This window comes from Eschrichtius robustus, chromosome 12, assembly GCF_028021215.1.
Source record: "Eschrichtius robustus isolate mEscRob2 chromosome 12, mEscRob2.pri, whole genome shotgun sequence".
NCBI lineage: Eukaryota > Metazoa > Chordata > Mammalia > Artiodactyla > Eschrichtiidae > Eschrichtius > Eschrichtius robustus.
Window position 1 is genome coordinate 67,705,348 of NC_090835.1, and position 20,506 is coordinate 67,725,853.

Consider the following 20,506-nt stretch of genomic DNA (forward strand, 5'->3'; position numbering starts at 1 on the left):
TGCCTGCTTCCCTTCCTGCAGCTCTATGGACATGGCTCGCCTCCCCTCCCCAACCAAGGAAAAGCCCCCCCCACCACCGCCTGGTGGGGGGAAAGACCTGTTCTATGTCAGCCGCCCACCCCTGGCCCGGTCCTCACCCGCGTACTGCACGAGCAGCTCGGACATCACAGAACCGGAGCAGAAGATGCTGAGTGTCAACAAGAGCGTCTCCATGCTGGACCTGCAGGGTGATGGGCCCGGTGGCCGCCTCAACAGCAGCAGTGTGTCCAACCTGGCAGCCGTCGGGGACCTGCTGCACTCGAGCCAGGCCTCCCTGACTGCGGCCTTGGGGCTGCGGCCCGCGCCTGCAGGCCGCCTCTCCCAGGGGAGCGGCTCATCCATCACGGCGGCCGGCATGCGTCTCAGCCAGATGGGCGTCACCACGGACGGTATCCCTGCCCAGCAACTGCGCATACCCCTCTCCTTCCAGAATCCTCTCTTCCACATGGCTGCTGATGGGCCAGGCCCCCCAGGGGGCCACGGAGGGGGCGGAGGCCACGGTCCACCCTCCTCCCATCACCACCATCACCACCATCACCACCACCGAGGTGGAGAGCCCCCAGGGGACACCTTCGCCCCATTCCATGGCTATAGCAAGAGCGAGGACCTCTCCTCAGGGGTCCCCAAGCCCCCCGCTGCTTCCATCCTCCACAGCCACAGCTACAGTGATGAGTTTGGACCCTCTGGCACTGACTTCACCCGTCGGCAGCTCTCACTCCAGGACAACCTGCAGCACATGCTGTCTCCTCCCCAGATCACCATTGGTCCCCAGAGGCCCGCTCCCCCAGGGCCTGGAGGTGGGAGCGGCGGTGGGGGCAGCGGCGGGGGTGGCGGGGGCCAGCCGCCTCCGTTGCAGAGAGGCAAGTCTCAGCAGTTGACAGTCAGCGCTGCCCAGAAACCCCGGCCGTCCAGCGGGAACCTGTTGCAGTCACCGGAGCCAAGTTATGGCCCTGCCCGTCCGCGGCAACAGAGCCTCAGCAAAGAGGGCAGCATTGGGGGCAGCGGGGGCAGCGGCGGCGGAGGGGGTGGGGGGCTCAAGCCCTCCATCACCAAGCAGGTAGGTGGGGGTGGGAGGAAGACCGGAGGGGTGAAGAGCAGGGAGGGAAGAAGGAAACGGGTTGGGGGGGTGGTAAAACAGAGTCTGTGGTTTGAAGTTACAATTTTCTCACTTCCTTTCATTCATTAAACAAATGTTTGTAAAGGGCTTGCTTTGCGCCACGTGCTGTTCTAGGCACTGTGCACTTGGCAGTGAACGACAGACAAAACTCCCTGCCCTCATGGGGCTCCTGAGGGGAGATATGATGAATAACTAATACAGCATTCATGAGGCGAGTGCTAGCGCAGGGGACAGTCTGGGGACTCTGATCTAGTGCGGGGGATAGGAAGGGGACTCTCGTCTCTTTGGGCAGTGCTCCCTCCCTCTAAAAGCACTCCGCCTCCTCCCACCTTCCCTCTCTCCTTCTGCCCCCACCTCGCCCTGCCCCAGCATTCTCAGACGCCATCCACGCTGAACCCCACGATGCCAGCCTCCGAGCGGACGGTGGCCTGGGTCTCCAACATGCCTCATCTGTCAGCTGACATCGAGAGCGCCCACATCGAGCGGGAAGAGTACAAGCTCAAGGAATACTCGAAGTCCATGGACGAGAGCCGGCTGGATAGGGTACGCAGGGCCCTCCCTGCCCCAAGCCCCGTCTTACCCTTTACCCACAGGGCAGGCTTCTAGTCCCTTCCAAGGGCAACATCTGTGGTCAGGTAGTTACGATAAAAAAAAAAGGACAAAGACCCGATGTCTTCTCCTGAGAAGCCCTCAGTCTGTCAGGGGAGGCCAGATACAGTCCGTTGGAAAACCCATTCCAACTCTGTTATTTTGGGTTACACACATCATAGACTGTCTGGGGAAAAGCATGCTCTATATTAGGCTGCCTCTGTGTTCTTCCCTGGGGAGAACATGTTGAAGCCCTGGCTCCTGTGACTTCTCAGGAAAGAGGAAGTTACTTCACTAGCAGTGGGAGCTGTACATTGGGCGAGGGGCAGAGTGGTTGTACCAGGACCCACGCACGGCTTACCAGTCACTGTCCCGTGGGCATCGGTGACAGAGGGTTGGTGGTCGGGGGGAGGGTGGTGTGTATTGGCCCACGTGTGGAAAGACTGTCCAGACTTTCAGCTGGTGGTGGTCCCGAGCAAAAGTCAGCAGGAGCTCTGGCCTTCACACACTTAGCAGAAAGTTCCTTGGGAGCCGTTTCTGCGAGGACCCTGAAGAAGAGGGTAGCTGCAGGGTTAGATTATATATACAGAATACATGACTGCAACTTGGGGGAGCAGAGAGGCTTTTGGGGAGAAGTGGTCTCTGAGCAAAGGAAAATGTTGGGATTGATGTAGATGGACTTGAGCTAAGAGACTATCTTCAGGCCTTATAATAAATTATTTCCAGCACCATTTAACAAGCTGAGGCCAAAATGCATTCCACGCATTGTGTCTGTGAGTCTGTCCAGGCTCCTGTGTGGGTCCTCCCGTGTCCAGATGCACATGTGAGGGCATGTGTGTACCTCTAGGGTGGGGGAGTCCACCATTTTGCTCCATCTTGAGGGAGCCTCAGCCACACGTTAGGGCCTTCTTAAAGGCCAGTTGTGTGTGTGTGTATGACCAACGGGCAGAGAAGGGCTGGAGGAAGCTGGTGGGGTGTCCCTCACCACACAGCGGCTGTGCTTGGCAGGCAGGGGTAGAGGCTGGGTGGTGGGGTCAGGCACAGCCCCCCTCACAGTGCGGGGTCGTGTGCCCGGCGGGCAGGTGAAGGAGTATGAGGAGGAGATCCACTCGCTGAAGGAGCGGCTGCACATGTCCAACCGGAAGCTGGAAGAGTATGAGCGGAGGCTGCTGTCCCAGGAAGAACAGACCAGCAAAATCCTGATGCAGTATCAGGCCCGGCTGGAACAGAGCGAGAAGAGGCTAAGGCAGCAGCAGGCAGAGAAGGACTCACAGATCAAGAGCATCATTGGCAGGTGAGGGGCGGCCCGGGGAGGAGTGGCAAGGGAGAGCCTGAGGCTGAAGAGGGCCAGCGAGCTCCCCCCAGCCCCCAACCACCATCCCCCATCCCCCAACGCAGGACACCAGGAGGAAAGCCCACCACCCTCCTCCCAGGGATGCCACCCACTCCGTCATCACCAGATGGAGAGAAACCTCCCGCTTAGTGCATTAAATGTCCCTTTACTAAACCCTGATCTCTCTCCTAGTAGAGTAACTTCTGAAGCCCTTGGAAAATGTACCTCTTACTGTCCAACCATCTCTCTGTGTCTGGACCTGGCCTAGCCTGGGACTCCCCACTGGTTATTCTCAACCCAGCCTGTGATGTTCACCCCAAATCTAAGCAGGGGTCCCTTGGCCATAGTAGCCCCTGACCATCCCATCCTGGGCCCACCCTCCTCTGCAGCCGTGGAAAGGTATTCCATCAGAAAGTAAATGACGCTTGTTTTAGCCTGTGCTCTGTCAAGCCCTGGACTCCAAAGAGGTGTCTCAACAAGGGGATCAGTTAGCTAGAGAACTGGGTAGGACCCCCACTCCAACCAGAGCCAGATCCATTTCCACCCATTCTAAATGTATTTTTGAGTAAGATTAATTAGAAGAAAAAGGTTTGACTGGAAACCTTTTTGAAAACCACTGCTTTGATATCCTTTATGAGAAGTCACCTTGAGAATCTTCACAGAAGGCAGGGAGAGTCCGGGAATGATGATTGTAGAGATCCCTCTTGGGCGAGGGGTGTCTAGGGGCTGCCCTGGAGATGGCCTAGTTTCGGTGAGGTGGGGTGGGGGATGGAGAAGCCAGGTCTTCAGCCACAGGGTCTGATGGACGGCACAGTCCTAAGTGGGAGCACGGAGGGCCGGGGTGCCTGGTGGTAGGTAGGGGATCTCTGAGGCACAGAAACCCGTCCTTAGCAGGGAGATGCGAGCGTCCCTGAAAGGAAGGTGAATGACAGGGCGTCTTTTGGAGTCAGAACAATGGAGGGATTCTGACCACAGGGGAGAAGGATGCCCAAGGCTTTTCCATAGAGTGGTGGGGTTCCCCGGGATCGTGAGCTCCCCAGGCAGGCTTCGCGCCCGTGCCCGCCACTAACCCCACTGAAGCCCGTCCCTTCAGGCTGATGCTGGTGGAGGAGGAGCTGCGCCGGGAGCACCCCGCCATGGCTGAGCCGCTGCCTGAACCCAAGAAGAGGCTGCTCGACGCTCAGGTGGAAATTACAATGTCATTTATCTTCTCCGTGTCCCATCCCCATCCATCCCACTGTCCTTCGTGCAGTCACTGCACCAGCCACCCCAGCCCCATCGCCATCCGTCTCTCCCATTGTTCTCCGTTTGTCCACTGGCTGCTCCTGGCAGCCCCCAAGCGACCCCATTTTCATCCCATCGTCTGTGCCTTTGTCACTCCCAGCAGTGTCAGCCCCCCTCCCCTGCCGTGCCTCCCCACCCTGCCTTTCCCACTTCTGTTTGCGTTTCAGGACCTCTTACCAGAACCTCAGACCCCACCAAGTTCCTGGACCCCTGCCCCTGCTGGGCCTGCCCCTGTGTGAGTCAGGGAGTTTGGCCTCCTCTGAGCTCCTCTCGGGACGGGAGGGCCAGAGGCTGCAGTTTGCTAGAACAGAGCCCAGGGCAGTAGGAGTGCTAGTGTCCCCAGGCTCCGGCTGGTGCCCTGGGGACGTGGGGTACTCGTCACTGCTGTTCTCTGGGCCCCCCAGTCCCCATCACTCCTTGACAGCCACCGCTGGGCCTCCTCTTCCCGACTCCTCAGATCCTGAAAGCCCCCTGCCCTGTAAGCTCTCCCTTCCTTCCCTCGGTGTTGAAGGCTTAGCCGCCTTCTTTGGCCTGCCTCTCCCTGTGGTCCTCACTCCTGACTGGCCTCTCCAGCTCCCGGCTGCTCTCCCTCTCTCTCACCAGCCAACCTTTAGGACCTCCCTCCTGCCCCCTTAACCCCTTGTTCTCCCCCAGTTCTGCTCACTTCCCACCCATGCTCCTCTTTCCTCTGCTCTGACCTCCAGGCTTCCCCCCCAGCACCACCAAGGCTCCTGACCCCATGACCCCACTCTCTCCCCCTGCAGCTCCTCATCAGGTAATTCTCCTGGTTCCGCTTTGACCACGGGCGGAGGACACAGGGGGAGGTGACTCCGGACCACTGCAGGTTGGTCGTGAAGCCCACTCCCCTCTGACTCTCCGCAGCCTCTCCCCCGCTCACTGCTGCCCCCACACCCGAGGACCTCTACAGACCCGACCCTCCGGACACCTCCTGCACAGACCTGTCTCCCCAGGCATTGTCCCAAGAGCACTTCCTGCCGCCTCCCAGAACTGTTCAGCGACACCTGACCAGTACCAAGCACCTTACCCTAGATGGCCTGCACATCCCCAGATCACACTCCCCTTCCTACACACACGCGGCCTCCTCCTGACTCTCAGTCCTCCTCCTCTACCTCTCCAGTGTATGTCTGTCACCCCCCATTTCACCAAAGCGTCCTTGGGGGTTGGGATGTTGGGGTCAGGGTTTGTTAAAGGGGTGGTGGTGATGCTGGGTTGGGGGCCTCTGGCTAAAGGGGCTGTGCTGGCTGCAGCAGGTAGGCTGGGGTTTCCTCTTCCTTCTCCCACACCTTGGTTCTGTAGAGAGCCCTCCTTCCTCCCACCCCTCACCTGTTTCTCTCTCTTCCTTACATCTGTGAGGTAGAAGGCATCTGGGGCTCCTATTCAGCCCCACTGGGTGGGAATTAAGAGTGGGTAATTAATTAAGGGAGACTTTGGGGTGCCGGGAAAGGATGCTGTTCAGATGTCAGGACAGGAAGGGTGAGTGGAGCAAGGAGAAGGAGCGAGAAAGAACCTTGACAGATGTTAGGATGTGGACTGGTGCATGTGGCATTGGGAGTTGGAAGTGGGGGGAGGTGTCCTCCTAAGTAAGATCGTGGGCTTTGTAGCCATGTTGATTCAAGGCAGAGATGCCAGAACCAGCAGATTAAATAACCTCTCAGTCGGTGCTCACAGCCCTGGGCTGCTAATGCCACTCACTCCCCCTCTCCCGCCACCCAGTGGCCTTGCCGGACACAGAATCCTACCTGAAAGGCCAGTAAATGGGAACCAGTCAGCCACTGACATCACTTCTGAGATGCTTTATTTTCTGCGGGATTGATCTGCAGTGGGCAGTGTCTCCTCACACTGTAATTTTAACTCTCTGCCTGCCCGGCCTCTCTCAAAGTAGTTGGTGAGTTAAAAAACAGATGCTGCAAGGCACCAGGGGACCTCACCATTTAAAGGACTCCTGTGGTGAATTCTTTTGTAAAATGAATAATGGCACCCTAATTTATCTCCTTTCTAAATTTGGGTCCATGGGGGTGTTGGGGGCATGCCTGTGTGCCGTTGCCAGCAGACAAGCAGAGGGAAGGGAATCTGAGGTTTCCTTCCCCTGCTCTCCTGCCACACTCAGGATACCCTACCAGACAGGATTTCCTCTCTCACTGGCTGTGCAAAGTGTGGGAGAGGCAAGCTAAGAGGGTGGCTTTGCTTAAATCTTGGGTTTGGGTGACCTTCTGAGAGATGAGGAGAGGTGACCTGGGAGCCTCTGCTTGGAGTTTTTATATCTTTTAGAGATTCTGTCAGACACAGCCAGGTTGCCAGGATTCAATGCCCTATGGTCCAGGAAATAATTTGGACACTTTCTCTAAACCCCTTTCAAGTATTGGTCCCTCTGCAACTCAGCCATTAACATAAAAATTAATTATGTACCTGTATTTTTAAAAGCCTAAGCAAGCAACCCAAAGTGTAGAACACATGGCTTTCTTCTCTCCCAGCAGAGGAACAGAAGCCAGAGCTGAGGGGAGGAGCCAGGAGTTGGTCCAGGAGGGGTAGGAAGGGGTAGAATAGGACCAGGGGTGGGAGTAGGGTTTGGTACCCCTCACCCTCTAACTGGAAGCCCAGGGTGAGGGAATGAAAGGAGCGTGGGGGTGGAAAGGAATGAAGCCCTTCTGTTTCCTGGGGATGCAGAGCTTGGGGCATGCTGCGTCTCTGCAGAAGCTCCTAGTCCTTTCCTTCCTGCCGTTATTGTGAGCGAGAGGCGGCCCCTCCCACAGTGTTTTCTCCTTCCCACATCACTTCCCTGAATCCCCTTCCTTTCCCCCCAGTACAGTTAAACCTCTCTAATTTGGAATGTTATATTTGAGAAGCTGGCCACTCTGAATAAGTGACAAAACTGAATGACAGTGTCTATTTAATGAAATGCATGTCTTCATACTATATACAGTAAGTAGAACTCGATGAACGAGGCTTTCCCACTCGAGGCCCTCAGGGAGCATGTGTTAATGAGTAGATAGGATTGAAAAGTCTGTTTTCTGGTATAGGTTAAATATTCCCTCCCACAGACACGTTCCCACTATTAATTTTGCTTAGCACACCCTTTCTTCACAGATAAAGGAAAACTCAAGCCCAGTTTTTGTTCAAATTATGAAAAAAATCCCCAATCCATGGGAGTTTGGATTAATGAGGTTTTGCTGTACTGCTTCCCCTTGTTCCCTCTACACAAAGTTCCCACCTCTGATTGGGGGTGGCCTGGGAGGGGGGCACTGGGAAGGGGAAGATGCAAGGGTTAGGTTGGGGGTGAGATAGGAAACTTACTTCTTTTGAACTGGGTTCCTGATGTGACTCCCTGGGTTGAAGGCCCCTGTTAGGAGTCAGGGGTGAGATTCTCTTCTCCCTGATCCCAGAAGATGTAACTTCTCCTACAGGTGAGAAACAAAGGAGGAGGATGCGGGTGGGGGTGTCCTGGGGGAAGGGGGTGGGACGTGGTTTGTGGAGTGGGCCAGCTCTGGGGGAGGCCACTGCTAGGGGGCTGGCACCCAGGCCCCCGCGAAGCGTCTCAATAAGTCCGCGCTCTCCTCTTTGGTGTCTTGCAGGAGAGGCAGCTTCCCCCCTTGGGTCCAACAAACCCGCGTGTGACGCTGGCCCCACCTTGGAACGGCCTGGCCCCCCCAGCCCCACCTCCCCCACCCCGGCTGCAGATCACCGAGAACGGCGAGTTCCGAAACACCGCAGACCACTAGCCCACCCTGCATCACAGACCTCCTTCTCCCTCCCTGTGCACCCCACCTTGGAACGGCACCAACCACCAGGACTGGACGTCGCCGAGGGACAGCGGGATTGCCTCCCTGAATGCCTCCCTGGGGGGCACCAGTCCCCCACCCCCACTGCACCATTTCCAGGAGGGAGAGCAGGGACCCTCAGTTGCTCCCTTTTCCTTCCTGTTGGGGTGCTTCCCCCTGTGACCCCCAGGAACCCTTGCCCCAGGACACCACCTACCCCACACAGACCCCTTCACTCCGGGGTGCTATCCCCATCCTCTGCCTCATCGTTCCCCTGAGCACTGGGGGACAGACCCTCACCCCACCGTGGGGGTGCGGCACCTCCAAACTTTCAACTTCAGGGTGATTTTTTAGCAGTAACCAGAGCTGACAATCTAACTCCCCTCCACCGCCCCATTTTGGCCTCCCCTGTCCCCCTTGTTATGGGGAGGGGACCCCAGGTGAGGGGGCCCTATTACCCCTTGATTTCTCAGGAGCGTCTGGGGGGGCTCAGCACGCACAAACTCCTTCTCCTCCTACCACTCTTAAATTTACTCCCTCCCCACCCAGAACCCAGATGGGGTGGAGGGGCCACCGGGGCAGGGAGGGGGCGGCAAGGGGGGAATGGGAGTTGTCTCCCCTTCTTCCCATACCTGATCTGCTCTTGGCTGGTCCCAGAGCGGGGTGAGGGGGCTTGTGCCCCCCCCTCCCCCAGTGTGTTGGGTGGGGCGGAATTGAGGTTTGGGGGAGGGGTTAGGGTTTAGGAGCGGGTGTATGTTGGGGAGGACAGACTAGTTGATCTGCCCTACCCTGACACACACAGCCCCGCTGCCCCTCCCCTCTCTTTTCTTGTTCTCTACTCCCAGGGGGAGGGGGGAACTTACTCTAGGAAAAGCCATGTCTCTCTCCCCCAGGGTGGGGGGACCTGTGTTGGAGGAGGGGTGTTGGGGGCCCCCTTCCATGACTCTGTCCCCCGGGGGAGGTAGGACAGGGCTGGGCTTCCCTCTCATCCTCCCCCCCCTCCCCAATCTCCCTCCACCTTCCTCCCTCCCGCCAGGTCCACAATTTTTCGGTGTTTCTCTGTACATAGCTCTCTGGCGGGATAGGGGAGGTAGGATGGATGGGGTTTGGTGTGGGTAGGTCACAGGAGGGGAGAAGCCCCTCCTTGGCACCCCCTCTTCCCTGACTGCTGTCCCCTACCCAGCCTTGCCCCCTCATCCCTTCTTGCGTTTGGTATTGAGACTCTTCCCAGACTCCACCCTTCTTTCTTTTGTATGGACAGTTCCCCTTCAGTCCCATCCCACTATACACATACACCCAGCCGGGGCCAAATTTATACTTATATAAAAGTTGTAAATATGTGAAATTTTATCCCTGTGCCCTTTCCTTGCTTTCCCAACCTCAGACCCTACCCCTGGACTCCCTTTCCTCTTCTCTTCTTTGGCTGTTGTAATTATCTGGGGTTTGTACTGTACATATCCGGGGTGTGTGTGTGGGGGCTGGGGGCAACCCCTCTGTACAGAGCTTCCTGGCCCCCTCCCCCCCATGTTTCCCTCCCCCGGCCACCACCTTAAGGGTAGGGAGATGTTCTTCCTACCTATTTTATTTTGTTTTCAACGTTCTCCCTCCCCACCCTACCCCACTCCCAGCCTACTCTATCCCCAGCCACTGTCCCTTTTTCTCCACTCCCAGCCCCATTTCCTTTTTTTCTGGAGTGTGTGGTGAAACAGAAAAATCATGTTTAATAAACGGAGATTGTTCTTTTATCGCTGTGCTGACTTTCCTAGGCTGGGACCTCCAGGAGGACCAGCAGGGTGACGAGCTGCTTTTTGAGAGGAAGCTGACAGCCTAGGAGGAACTGTATATCCTTGTGTGGTGCCGTAGTCTTCACCCTAGAATATCGCTGTCCCGACCAGCGAGGAGATTTATTGTTTTAGAGTAGGGGTTTTGCACTGGCCAAATTTCCTCCGTCTGTCTCTCCCCTCACCACCGCACTACTTAACCCGAAGGAGTAAAGAGATCAAGGAACAGCAGCATTAAATAAATAAAACATTAAAAAAAAAAAAAAAGGAACAGCAGCATTCTCTGATAAAAGATTCCAAGTATACATCTACGTGTACCTTAAAAATAATTACCTAACTGGTAAAACTACATTTGTGAAACATCATCTGGTGAAATTGAGAAGCATGTAGCTACCTTGGGTGTTGAGGTCTATTCCCTTGTGTTCCATACCAACAGAGGACCTATTAAGTTCAATGTATGGGATACAGCTGGTCAGGAGAAACTTGGTGGACTGAGAGATGGCTATTATATCCAAGCTCTGTGCCATTATAATGTTTGATGTAATATCGAGAGTTACAAGATCGTGCGTAACTGGCATAGAGATCTGGTATGAGTGTGTGAGAACATACCCATCGTGTTGTGTGGCAACAAAGTGGATATTAAGGACCGAAAGGTTAAGGCAAAGTCAACTGTCTTCCACCGAAAGAAGAATCTTCAGTACTATGACATTTCTGCCAAAAGTAACTACAACTTTGAAAAGCCCTTCCTCTGGCTTGCTAGAAAACTGATCGGAGACCCTAACTTGGAGTTCGTCGCCATTCCTGCTCTCGCCCCACCAGAGGTGGTCATGGACCCAGCGTTGGCAGCACAGTACGAGCACGATCTAGAGGCTGCTCAGACAACTGCCCTCCCGGATGAACATGATGACCTGTGAGAAAGTGAAGCTGAAGCCCACAGTCAGAAGTCTAGTTTTATAGGCAACTGTCCTGTGATGTCGGTGGTGCAGGGTGTTTGCCACTTTATTATATAGCTAAGCAGAACATGTGCTTAATCTTTGGGATGCTGAAGGAGATGAATGGGCTTCGGAGTGAATGTGGCAGTTAAAAAAAAAAAAAACCTTCATTTTTTTGGACCTGCATATTTGTGTTTTGGAACACAGTTGTTTCCTCCTTAAGTTTCAAATATAAGACTGCTACAGTCACAGCACAATATTCAGTGATGGAATCTTGTTTGTTACTGTCATTCCCATTCCTTTTCGTTTAGAATCAGAATAAAGTTGTATTTCAAATATCTAAAAAACAAAAAAATTACCTAGAAATGAAGTTTATTTAATTGCTAGTTAGAGGAAAAATAAAAATTAGTTAAAATGCTCCCGTGCGGAATGGAGGAAAGAACATGGTGCCTCATTGATGTGGGGTCCAGCCCCAGGGCCACCACTTGCCAGCCTCGGTTTCCCCCGAGGAAACGGGATGGAAACACCTACCTCGCTGGTGGCGGAGCCCGAGGGATACAAGGTGATGCGGTCAATACGTAGCCCATACAGTAAGTGCCCGCTTAATCTCGCCCTCTCAGCACCTACCAGAGGCGGGGGCTGTTTAATCACCGGAGGGCACTCCCACCCCTTCTGCAGCCCCGCTGGGGCCAGAGGCTTCTCGCCAGCACCGCCTTCTCACCCGCGCAACCAATCAACATGAGGCTTGTAGGCCGGCGTCCCCCGATTGGCTGCCTCCCTGGCACCGCCCAGCGCCCCGGCGTCCGCGTCCGGCGGGGAGGCGGCGGCTTCCGGCCGGGGCGGTACGGTTGCTGCAGAGGCGCCTTGGACGCCGGGCCGCGTGTGTACTCTCGGGGGCGTGGCGGCGGGAAGAGCCGGGCGGCAGGCGCTGGCGGTCTCCGGGTGGCCGCGCCTCCCCTGGAGCCGGGCTCTGCGGGCACGTGAGTGGGAGCGGAGCGGCGGGGAGAAGCCGACCCGGCCGACGAGGTCCGGCTCGCGGCTGAAGGACCTCCTCATCTCCACAGGCCCTGGATGTTCAAGCCTCGGTTGGTGTTTTGTTGTGGTTTGTTTTCGTTTTCTCGGCGGGGGAGTGCGTGGGACTGATCTGCCCGAACCGTCGCCGACTGAAAAGTTTCCACACGTTGGGGGGCAGGGGAGGCGGGCGTTTGAGGAGACACGGTTCCCCTTATCCAGAGCTTCTGTGACCCCGTCCCTTTCCTTCACAACCTTCTTCTCGCGCGGGATCTACCCCGCCCCTCACCTCCTGTACTCGACCCCTCTGGGGTTTCTCTCTTCCCCAGGAGGCCATGGATACCTCGACGCCTTTGCCTCACGTAGCCCCCTCCCCGGCCTGCAACCCAGCCCCACGGACGATCCAGATCGAGTTCCCTCAGCATAGCTCGTTACTCCTGGAGGCCCTCAACCGCCACAGGCTGGAGGGAAAGTTCTGTGACGTGTCCCTCCTGGTGCAGGGCCGCGAACTTAGGGCCCACAAAGCGGTGTTGGCTGCCGCCTCTCCTTACTTCCACGACAAACTTCTTCTGGGGGATGCACCACGTCTCACCCTGCCCAGCGTCATCGAAGCCGACGCCTTCGAGGGGCTGCTCCAGCTCATTTATTCCGGACACCTCCGTCTGCCACTGGATGCTCTCCCTGCCCACCTCCTTGTGGCCAGTGGTCTCCAGATGTGGCAAGTGGTAGATCAGTGCTCAGAGATCCTTAGAGAACTAGAAAACTCAGGTGGTGGGATTTCAACTCGGGGAGCGACCCCTTTCCACACACTTCTTTCCACCACATCCTCTCCAGGAGGCTGGTGCATCCGCTCTTCCCCTTTCCAGACTGTGGCGCAGTCTTCTGCTTCTACCCAGAGCCCCGTTGGAGGGGAGGGGAGTGAACTGGGAGATATGTTACAGCTTCAAGTTGAAGAAGAGGAGGAAGAGGAGGAGGAGGAAGAAGATGAGGAGGACCAGGGGTCAACAGCACCCCCTCAGACGCCTCAGCCTCAGAGAGGGTCAGGGGGTTTTCCCCGCCCTCCTGCATCCCACACCCTGCCCACATCCACTACTCCTTGCAGGCTTCCAGAGGGCGAGAGTGCTCCACCTGAGCCTCCTGCCCCTCATACTGCACTGCCTCCCAAAATCTTCTACATTAAGCAGGAACCCTTTGAGCCCAAGGAGGAGATATCAGGAGGCGGAACTCAGTCTGGAGGAACAAAGGAGGAGACCAAAGTGTTTCTAGGAGGGGACACTGAAGAGAATGGAGAGCTAGGGTTCTTGCTGCCCTCAGGAGCAGGGCCAACATCTGGAGGAGGTGGTCCATCCTGGAAACCAGTGGATCTTCATGGGAATGAAATTCTGTCAGGGGGTGGGGGACCTGGGGGAGCAGGGCAAGCTGTGCATGGGCCTGTGAAGCTAGGCGGGGCACCCCCTGCAGATGGAAAACGCTTTGGTTGTTTGTGTGGGAAGCGGTTTGCAGTGAAGCCAAAGCGTGACCGGCACATCATGCTGACTTTCAGCCTTCGGCCCTTTGGCTGTGGCATCTGCAACAAGCGCTTCAAGCTGAAGCACCATCTAACAGAGCATATGAAGACCCACGCTGGAGCCCTGCATGCCTGTCCTCACTGTGGCCGCCGGTTCCGAGTCCATGCCTGTTTCCTTCGCCACCGGGACCTGTGCAAGGGCCAGGGCTGGGCCACTGCTCACTGGACTTACAAGTGACTACTGAGGCCATACACTAACTTCCAGGACAAGGGAGCCACTGCTGCTGTTGGATACTTACCCCTCACTACCATGGCACCCGAATCCTGTATCTTGTTAATTATGCCAAGAGGATAGCTATATTATGGACCTCTTGTTTTTGGGTGTGGGCTTCAACCTGACTGATTTGGAAACTCTGATTTCTCATCTCACTCCAGGTTTTGGCTAACTACCCTACAGGAAAGTGGTTTACAGGCCATATATAAATCGATCAGTTGCCCATAATAGATATTCTTTTCATACAGGAAACTGGAATTCAGATTAGAAGTTTATTTGATGAGAGAGGAGTTAGCAAGAAAAATTATGATAAATATTTCATTCAGTCTCTGTGAGTAGTTAAGGGAGCTGGTCTCCATCTAGAGATATGTTTGATTCAGAGTTCTAGTAATCTGGAGACTAAGCTCTAAGCTTTACTCTCCCTCATCATTGCTGAAATTATGTGAGTAGAGGTCTTCTTATATACTTTTGTTAAAATTTTCCAGAATCCCTTCAGATTATAAATTGCTTTCTCACTAGTAGGTAATTTTGCAACACCTTTTTTTTGTATGTTGTAGTTGAGCACTTTAACAGATTGAGCATTCCATGTGTCACTTAGACTTAGACCCCTCTTTAATAGAGGATCTTAGTTCCCAGACCAGGGGTCTAACCTACGCCCCCTGCAGTGGAAGCACGGAGTCTTAACCACTGGACTGCCCGGGAAGTCTCTCTTGTCTACCTTTGACCACCACTGATCATCCATATTGATCACACTGACTGGAATGTGACCAGTGAACTCAGGAGATGGCCACTGACCTAAAATACGCTCAGGGTAGCACCACCGCTCTGAAGAAGTGGCTATGGTCAGAGGGACTAAGGGCTGAGACGGCACATGCTGAAAACTAGAGAAATAACTGCACAGTGGGACCTCACCCCCTCCCTTTCCATCCCTACCCACACTTGGCAGCCCCTGGTCGACACATAGAAGGATAGATGTTGGAATGGGGAGATTGTCATAAGTTTCTTAATTTCTTCAAATAAACTTTGCCGTGAAAGCTAAGCTGACAGTGGACTGAATTGAGTCATTTATATGGGAGAGACGATGTGAGAACAGAGTTGCAAAGACTTGGACATATTCCTTATGCGGCTGGGTTATGTTGATGGGGGAAGAATCAGATAGTCTCATACTGCTGCAGAGAACACTGTCCTGGATGTCAGTGGGCCAGATTCTCAGCCCTGACCTGCCCCTGAATAACTTCTGGTAAGTTGCCTTATTTTTCAGAGTCCGAACTGTTTTGTTTATTTTATTTTTTATTTAAAAATTTTTTTTTGGTGGGGTGGGTGGTATGTACCTCCTAGCTGGTTCTCTGTCTTCTTTTTTTTAAGGGGTTGTTCACATGATCTTTACCTATAATATTCCCTGACTTCATGTATTAATGTTTATTGTTTGGTTTGTTCTACATTTATTGCAAAGCACTGTACTAGACCCTGACTTATACTCTACCCTCAGAGAGTTCACAGCTACTACCAAAGCTAGACATAATGACAATGTGGTATGGTAAGTCCATGATGGGAGACAGTACAAGCTACTGTAGTGGCACAAAGGAAGCTGAGTAAAGACCTATGATGGGTCACCAGAGGTTTCACAAAGAACTCCATTGCCAGAGTGTGGCAGTGGGTGTGGGTGGCTGAATTGATGTGGAAATGGTGAACATGAGTTGAAGTCACAACTATAGAGCCAGGAGTGACAGCCTTTGCCAAAGCACGTTCCTCAAAAGTTAATAGGTATGGAACCTAAAGGGGCTAAGAAATATGACTTTATGGCTGAGAAGGTGAGTTGTAGCTGGGATCTGTCAGCCTTTCTAAAGAGCCTTGCCATGATACCATCCCCACTGTAAGGACTGTGACCACATTGGATAAGGGGTCAGGGATGGAGGCTGCCAACCTTGGATCTACTACCATCCCACCCACCTGTCATTCTTTTGGCACACGTTCTGTAGCTGACTATATCTGTTGGCCAGGATCCTTGGGTTGCAAGCAATGGAAACTGGCTCTGACTAACCTTATCAACACAGGAATCTGAAGGATGTGGGGTGGCTCCTGGAATGGAAGGAAGGGCTAAAAGACCAGCCTTTGGAAGGACAAGACCTGGGTCAGCTCCAGGGGTTCAGGGAGCAGGAACTGGGGAATTTTTCTGGTCATGTGTTTTGGGATGATGACCCAGTCAATCTTATTTCTTCTGTCACTCATCTCAAGATAAAATTTCCCAGGAGAGAACTCTGGGCCTCAGGGCCATCCTCTGACCAGAGCACCTTGATCATATGTTCCATTGAGGCAACAAATCCTGGAATCCTCAAGGGAAATTGAAGTTCTGGGACAGAAGAGTGGGGAATGGGTGCTGGCCAGCCCACAAGAACAGAGGCCCACCCCTACAATCTCCATATGTTGCCCATCTTGGGATCCGTAAAGCCTCAGATATACTTGGCACTGAATAGGTGTCCAAACTTAGGGCAGAATTGCTTCCTCCCTCTCCTTAATCCCCATAGCACTTTACTACTTCTGTAAAGCCAATTAAGACACCATGTTAGAAGTTTGGGTTTTCTTTCCAAGTTATAGGATTATAGGGAGATTGAGTTCCATGATGAAAGATTTTGGTTTAAGCAAACTTAAACGTGCACCTCTCTGCTTCTGTCCTTTCCTCCTTATAGTGGAAGAGATGTCCCTTCTACTGTCCAAGGCTAGACCCCTTCCCAGAGCCTTTGCTCTTTTAATTATCCTTTCTGTGCTATATCTTCACTCTCTGTCTCTGTAGTTTCTCATTAGCATTTATTATGTTCATAGGGTTGTGAGAATTAATACATGTAAAATGCTTAGAACAGTGCCTTGCACTCAGTAAACTCGATAAATGTCAACTGTTATTATGAGTGAGAACAGTAGTTCCCCACACCTTTACAGGGATCGGTTCTCTCAGGGAAGGGTCACATACATAAAGGGAAAATATTTTCAACTAAAAGGGAAGTGAAGCATACAGCACTCAGTTAAGGATTAGATGTTATTGTTTTAATTATTACCTTTCTCATAAATGCTAGAGTTTTTCAGGGCCCTTTCCCCCATCTTCTAACTTGATACACTCCTGGGTGATTTTTATCCACTCTTCTGAGTTAAAGCATTTATTTATTTATTTATTTATTTACTTACTTACTTACTTACGGCTGTGTTGGGTCTTCGTTGCTGTGCACAGGCTTTCTCTAGTTGCGGTGAGCGGGGGCTACTCTTCGTTGCGGTGCGCAGGCTTCTCATTGCGGTGGCTTCTCTTTGTTGCAGAGCACAGGCTCCAGGCATGCGGGCTGCAGTAGTTGTGGCACATGGGCTCAGTAGTTGTGGCTCGTGGGCTCTAGAGCGCAGGCTCAGTAGTTGTGGCGCACAGGCTTAGTTGCTCTGCGGCATGTGGGATCTTCCCGGACCAGGGCTTGAACCCGTGTCCCCTGCATTGGCAGGAGGATTCTTAACCACTGCACCACCAGGGAAGTCCCCTGAGTTAAAGCATTTAAATACTGATGACCCTTAGTTTTTTATCTCCAGTTTTCCGTGACCCCCAGACCCACTTAGATTTCTTCCCTCTTTCCTGCCTTCCTTCAGCAATAAGTGTCTGCTGTGTACCAGGCACTGATGAAAAAAGCAGAAGGTATCACAGGGGATTGGGCCCTGGATTGTCACTTTAAGAGACAGATGTTTAAACCAGCTATGTAGGTATTTCATAGATATATCAAAAAGGAAAGGAAATAAAACAGGCAATAAGGTGGAGAGTAACAGAAAAGGAAGGCATACTGTACACATTTATCTAGTATCCAAAGGAAAAGAAAGACCCAGACATGCAAAACAGGGCAAGGAAAGTGGTTCTAGTAAAGTGTTCAGTAGATGTAAAGGCCAAGGAAGAGAAAGGGAGGTATATTTGATGAGACCAGTGGACCTGGAGAGGAATGAGATGTTGTCTTAGTCCATTCCAGCATCTGTAACAGAATACCACAGACCGGGTGGCTTATAAACAATGGAAGTTTATTTCTCACAGTTCTGGAGGCTGGGAAGTCCAAGATCAAGCACCAGAAGATTCAGTGTCATGAAGACCTGCTGCCTGGCTCATAGACAGTCATCTTGCTGTATCTTCACATAGTGCAAAGAGAAAGGGAGCTCTCTGGAGTCTCTTTATAAGGGCACTAATCCCATTCATGAGGTCTTCACCTTCCTGACCTAATCACCCCAAAGCCCCACCTCCCAGTAACATCACATCAGGGATTAGGATTTTAACATAATTTTGAGGGACATAAGCATTCAGTTCATTGCAGATGTGATTGAAGAGGTGGGCTGGGCTATACAGAGCCTTGCACATCGTGATGAGGAATGCGGATTTTATTCTAACTGCAATGAGAAGGCGATAAAGAGTTTAAAGTAGGGGAGTAATGATCTTTTCACATTTTAAAGAGATTCCTATAGCTATAGAGCGAATATTGGATCATTAAAGGGCAAGATTCTTGGAAGAAAAAAAAAAGGGGGGGGGGTGCCAAGAGTGGGAGCAGGGAAACAAATTAGACTATTTCATTAGTGCAGACAAGAGGTGAGTAAATGCAGCAGATATGGAGAGAAGGAGATGGATTAAAGCTGTTATTATATTTTGAGGTAGGGCTGACAACGTTTTAACAGATTAATATAGAGATTGTGGGAAAGTAAAAAATCAGGTATGACTTCTAGAGTTTTGGCTTGAGCAGTTGAATTGGAGGCCATTTAATGAGTGGGAAACAGGAATAGAACTTGGGAGTGGATCAAGGGCAGATGCATGTATTGACCAGGGTTCTTCTAGACCAGGGGTTGGCAAACTTATTCTATAAAGGATAAGATAGTAAATATTAAGCTTTGCATGCTAAGAAGCAAAATCAAGGATATTATATAGGTACATAGAAATTAAGGAAAACAAACTCCCATGATTCCTTTGAATTTATTGACAAAATTCAAATTATAATAATTGAGCACAAATTTTTGTCGTACGGGTCTGCTGCTTAATTGGGGTTCAGACTTAGTGTTTCCTATCATTAAAATCAATTGCAAATGTTCATCTGTTAGTGCTGATCTATAATAAAATTTTATGTATTTCATCTTTGAAAATGTCTTCACACAGGTAGTACTGCCAAATATTGGTATCAATCCCAAGAGCATATGATTTTAACTGAGCATGTTCATCACTTGAAAGGCATTTATAGAATTCTGTAATTTATATTCTCTTCATACTTGCCTCTTATCACATCATTACATTGTAGATCAAGCACATCCAATTGAAGGTTAGGTGGAAGTGCCACAATTGCACAGTTAAATGAAATATAGAAATTTCCTTTGCACTTGCACTGAGGTCTGAAAAACATTGCTGGAACTGTAGTTTGAGCTCAGAATATGTATCTGTTGAAAATTTGTGTAGGAATGGAGATCTTGCTTCTTGTTCTTGACTCTACATGCAATTAAAACAACTTTAATGATTTTGCTGTGATGTATGTTTCCATATAAGCTCTGTTTTGCCTTGTAGTTTTTTGGCTTGTAAGAAACGGTACCACATCTGTAGCATGTCCACTGGCCGATGTATGGATGAACAAAGTGTGGTATTTATATACGATGGAATGTTACTCAACCTTAAAAAGGAAAGAAATTCTGACACATGCTCCAACATAGGTGAACCTTGAAGACATTATGCTAAGTGAAATAAGCCAGGTACAAAAGGAAAAATACTGTATGATTCTGCTTATATGAGGGACTTAGAGCAGTCAAGTTCATAGAGACAAAGTATAATGGTGGTTGCCTAGGGGCTGGGGAGAGCAGGAAATGGGGAGTTATTGTTTAATAGGTACAGAGTTTCAGTGTGGAAAGATGAAAAAAGTTCTGCAGATGGATGGTGGTGATGGTTGCACAACAACATGAATTACTTAGTGCCACTGAACTGTACACTTAAAAATGGTTTAAAACATGCTTTAAATTGTAAATTTTGTTATGTATATTTAACCACAATAAAAAAATAAATGAACCACTAATGAGCTAATGGATCTAGGCGTTGAGCATCAGTGGCTGCTAATAGCACAAAAAAGAAACAAACAGACTTTATGTGCTTCTTATGGAAAACACCACCACTACCTATTAATTAGTCTGGCCAAAAATACTGAACTTGAATGTGATCAAGCCTCAAGATATAACTACCAATTCACAGAAGATGCAGAAGGCAGGGAAACATGTTAAACCATACCACAGTGATGCAATCAGCAAAACTGAGACTGTAAGAAATTCTGGGGAATAAATAACCAGTTTTCTTCAAAAAGAAAATTGCAAGGGGAAAAAAGCGATGGAAGGTAATCTGTAGTTTAAAAGATTTTAAAGGACATTAACCAATCACAATGCGTGGACCTTACTTGGATAAAGTTTTTAAAAGATTTTTTTTTAATTTTATGACCTTTATGAGACAACTGACTGGACATCTGATGATATCAGGAGTTATTGTTAAAAATTTTAGCTGTGATAATGGTATTGTGAGTTAAGTTTAAAAAGAGGGGGAGCCCTTGTGTTTTGATGGCATTGGTTATTTATGGATAGATATATTTATGCATAGTTGTGGACTGAATAAAAATGCCAACTACATGTATGAGCTCTAGAGAATTGTGTTAATTATAATTTGCATATATATATATAGTCACTTTTTTAAAAGATTGAGAAATAAATTTGGAAATAGTTATATACAGTAAGAACATCTAATCAGAAATTTTATATTAAACATTCTGGTTTGTGTTCTAGTCCAAGTTAATAAAACTTTCTACTTGAATCTTGAAAACAAAATAATCAATTGCTCTCTGTATTGAT

At 51.0% G+C, this 20,506-nt stretch overlaps 2 protein-coding genes and 1 pseudogene across 12 annotated transcripts in view; all 3 read left to right on the forward strand.

Moving 5' to 3' along the window:
- The window catches only part of SYNGAP1 (synaptic Ras GTPase activating protein 1), a 31,469-nt gene extending 21,606 nt beyond the window's left edge, over positions 1 to 9,863 (forward strand). For 2 of the 11 annotated variants that reach the window (XM_068558229.1, XM_068558221.1), the window contains 5 exons: positions 22 to 1,096; positions 1,526 to 1,699; positions 2,827 to 3,038; positions 4,171 to 4,261; positions 7,952 to 9,863. In XM_068558229.1, the coding sequence (XP_068414330.1) occupies positions 22 to 1,096; positions 1,526 to 1,699; positions 2,827 to 3,038; positions 4,171 to 4,261; positions 7,952 to 8,098 (1,699 nt within the window). In that variant the 3' untranslated portion in view covers positions 8,099 to 9,863. The other 9 variants (XR_011075690.1, XR_011075689.1, XM_068558224.1 and 6 more) reach the window with 9 other exon arrangements.
- Positions 9,864 to 10,449: 586 nt separating this feature from the next.
- On the forward strand, positions 10,450 to 10,832 carry LOC137773593 (GTP-binding nuclear protein Ran-like; annotated as a pseudogene).
- Positions 10,833 to 11,693: 861 nt separating this feature from the next.
- Positions 11,694 to 17,713, forward strand: ZBTB9 (zinc finger and BTB domain containing 9). The gene is made up of 3 exons (XM_068557918.1): positions 11,694 to 11,935; positions 12,191 to 14,882; positions 17,691 to 17,713. The coding sequence occupies exon 2, from the start codon at positions 12,197 to 12,199 to the stop codon at positions 13,604 to 13,606; it is 1,410 nt and encodes a 469-aa protein (XP_068414019.1). The 5' UTR covers positions 11,694 to 11,935; positions 12,191 to 12,196; the 3' UTR covers positions 13,607 to 14,882; positions 17,691 to 17,713.
- Positions 17,714 to 20,506: the final 2,793 nt, after the last annotated feature.

What these genes read in the sequence shown, in the direction of transcription:
- ZBTB9 (XM_068557918.1), top strand. Translation starts at nt 12,197, where the DNA reads ATGGATACCTCGACGCCTTTGCCTCACGTAGCCCCCTCCCCGGCCTGC.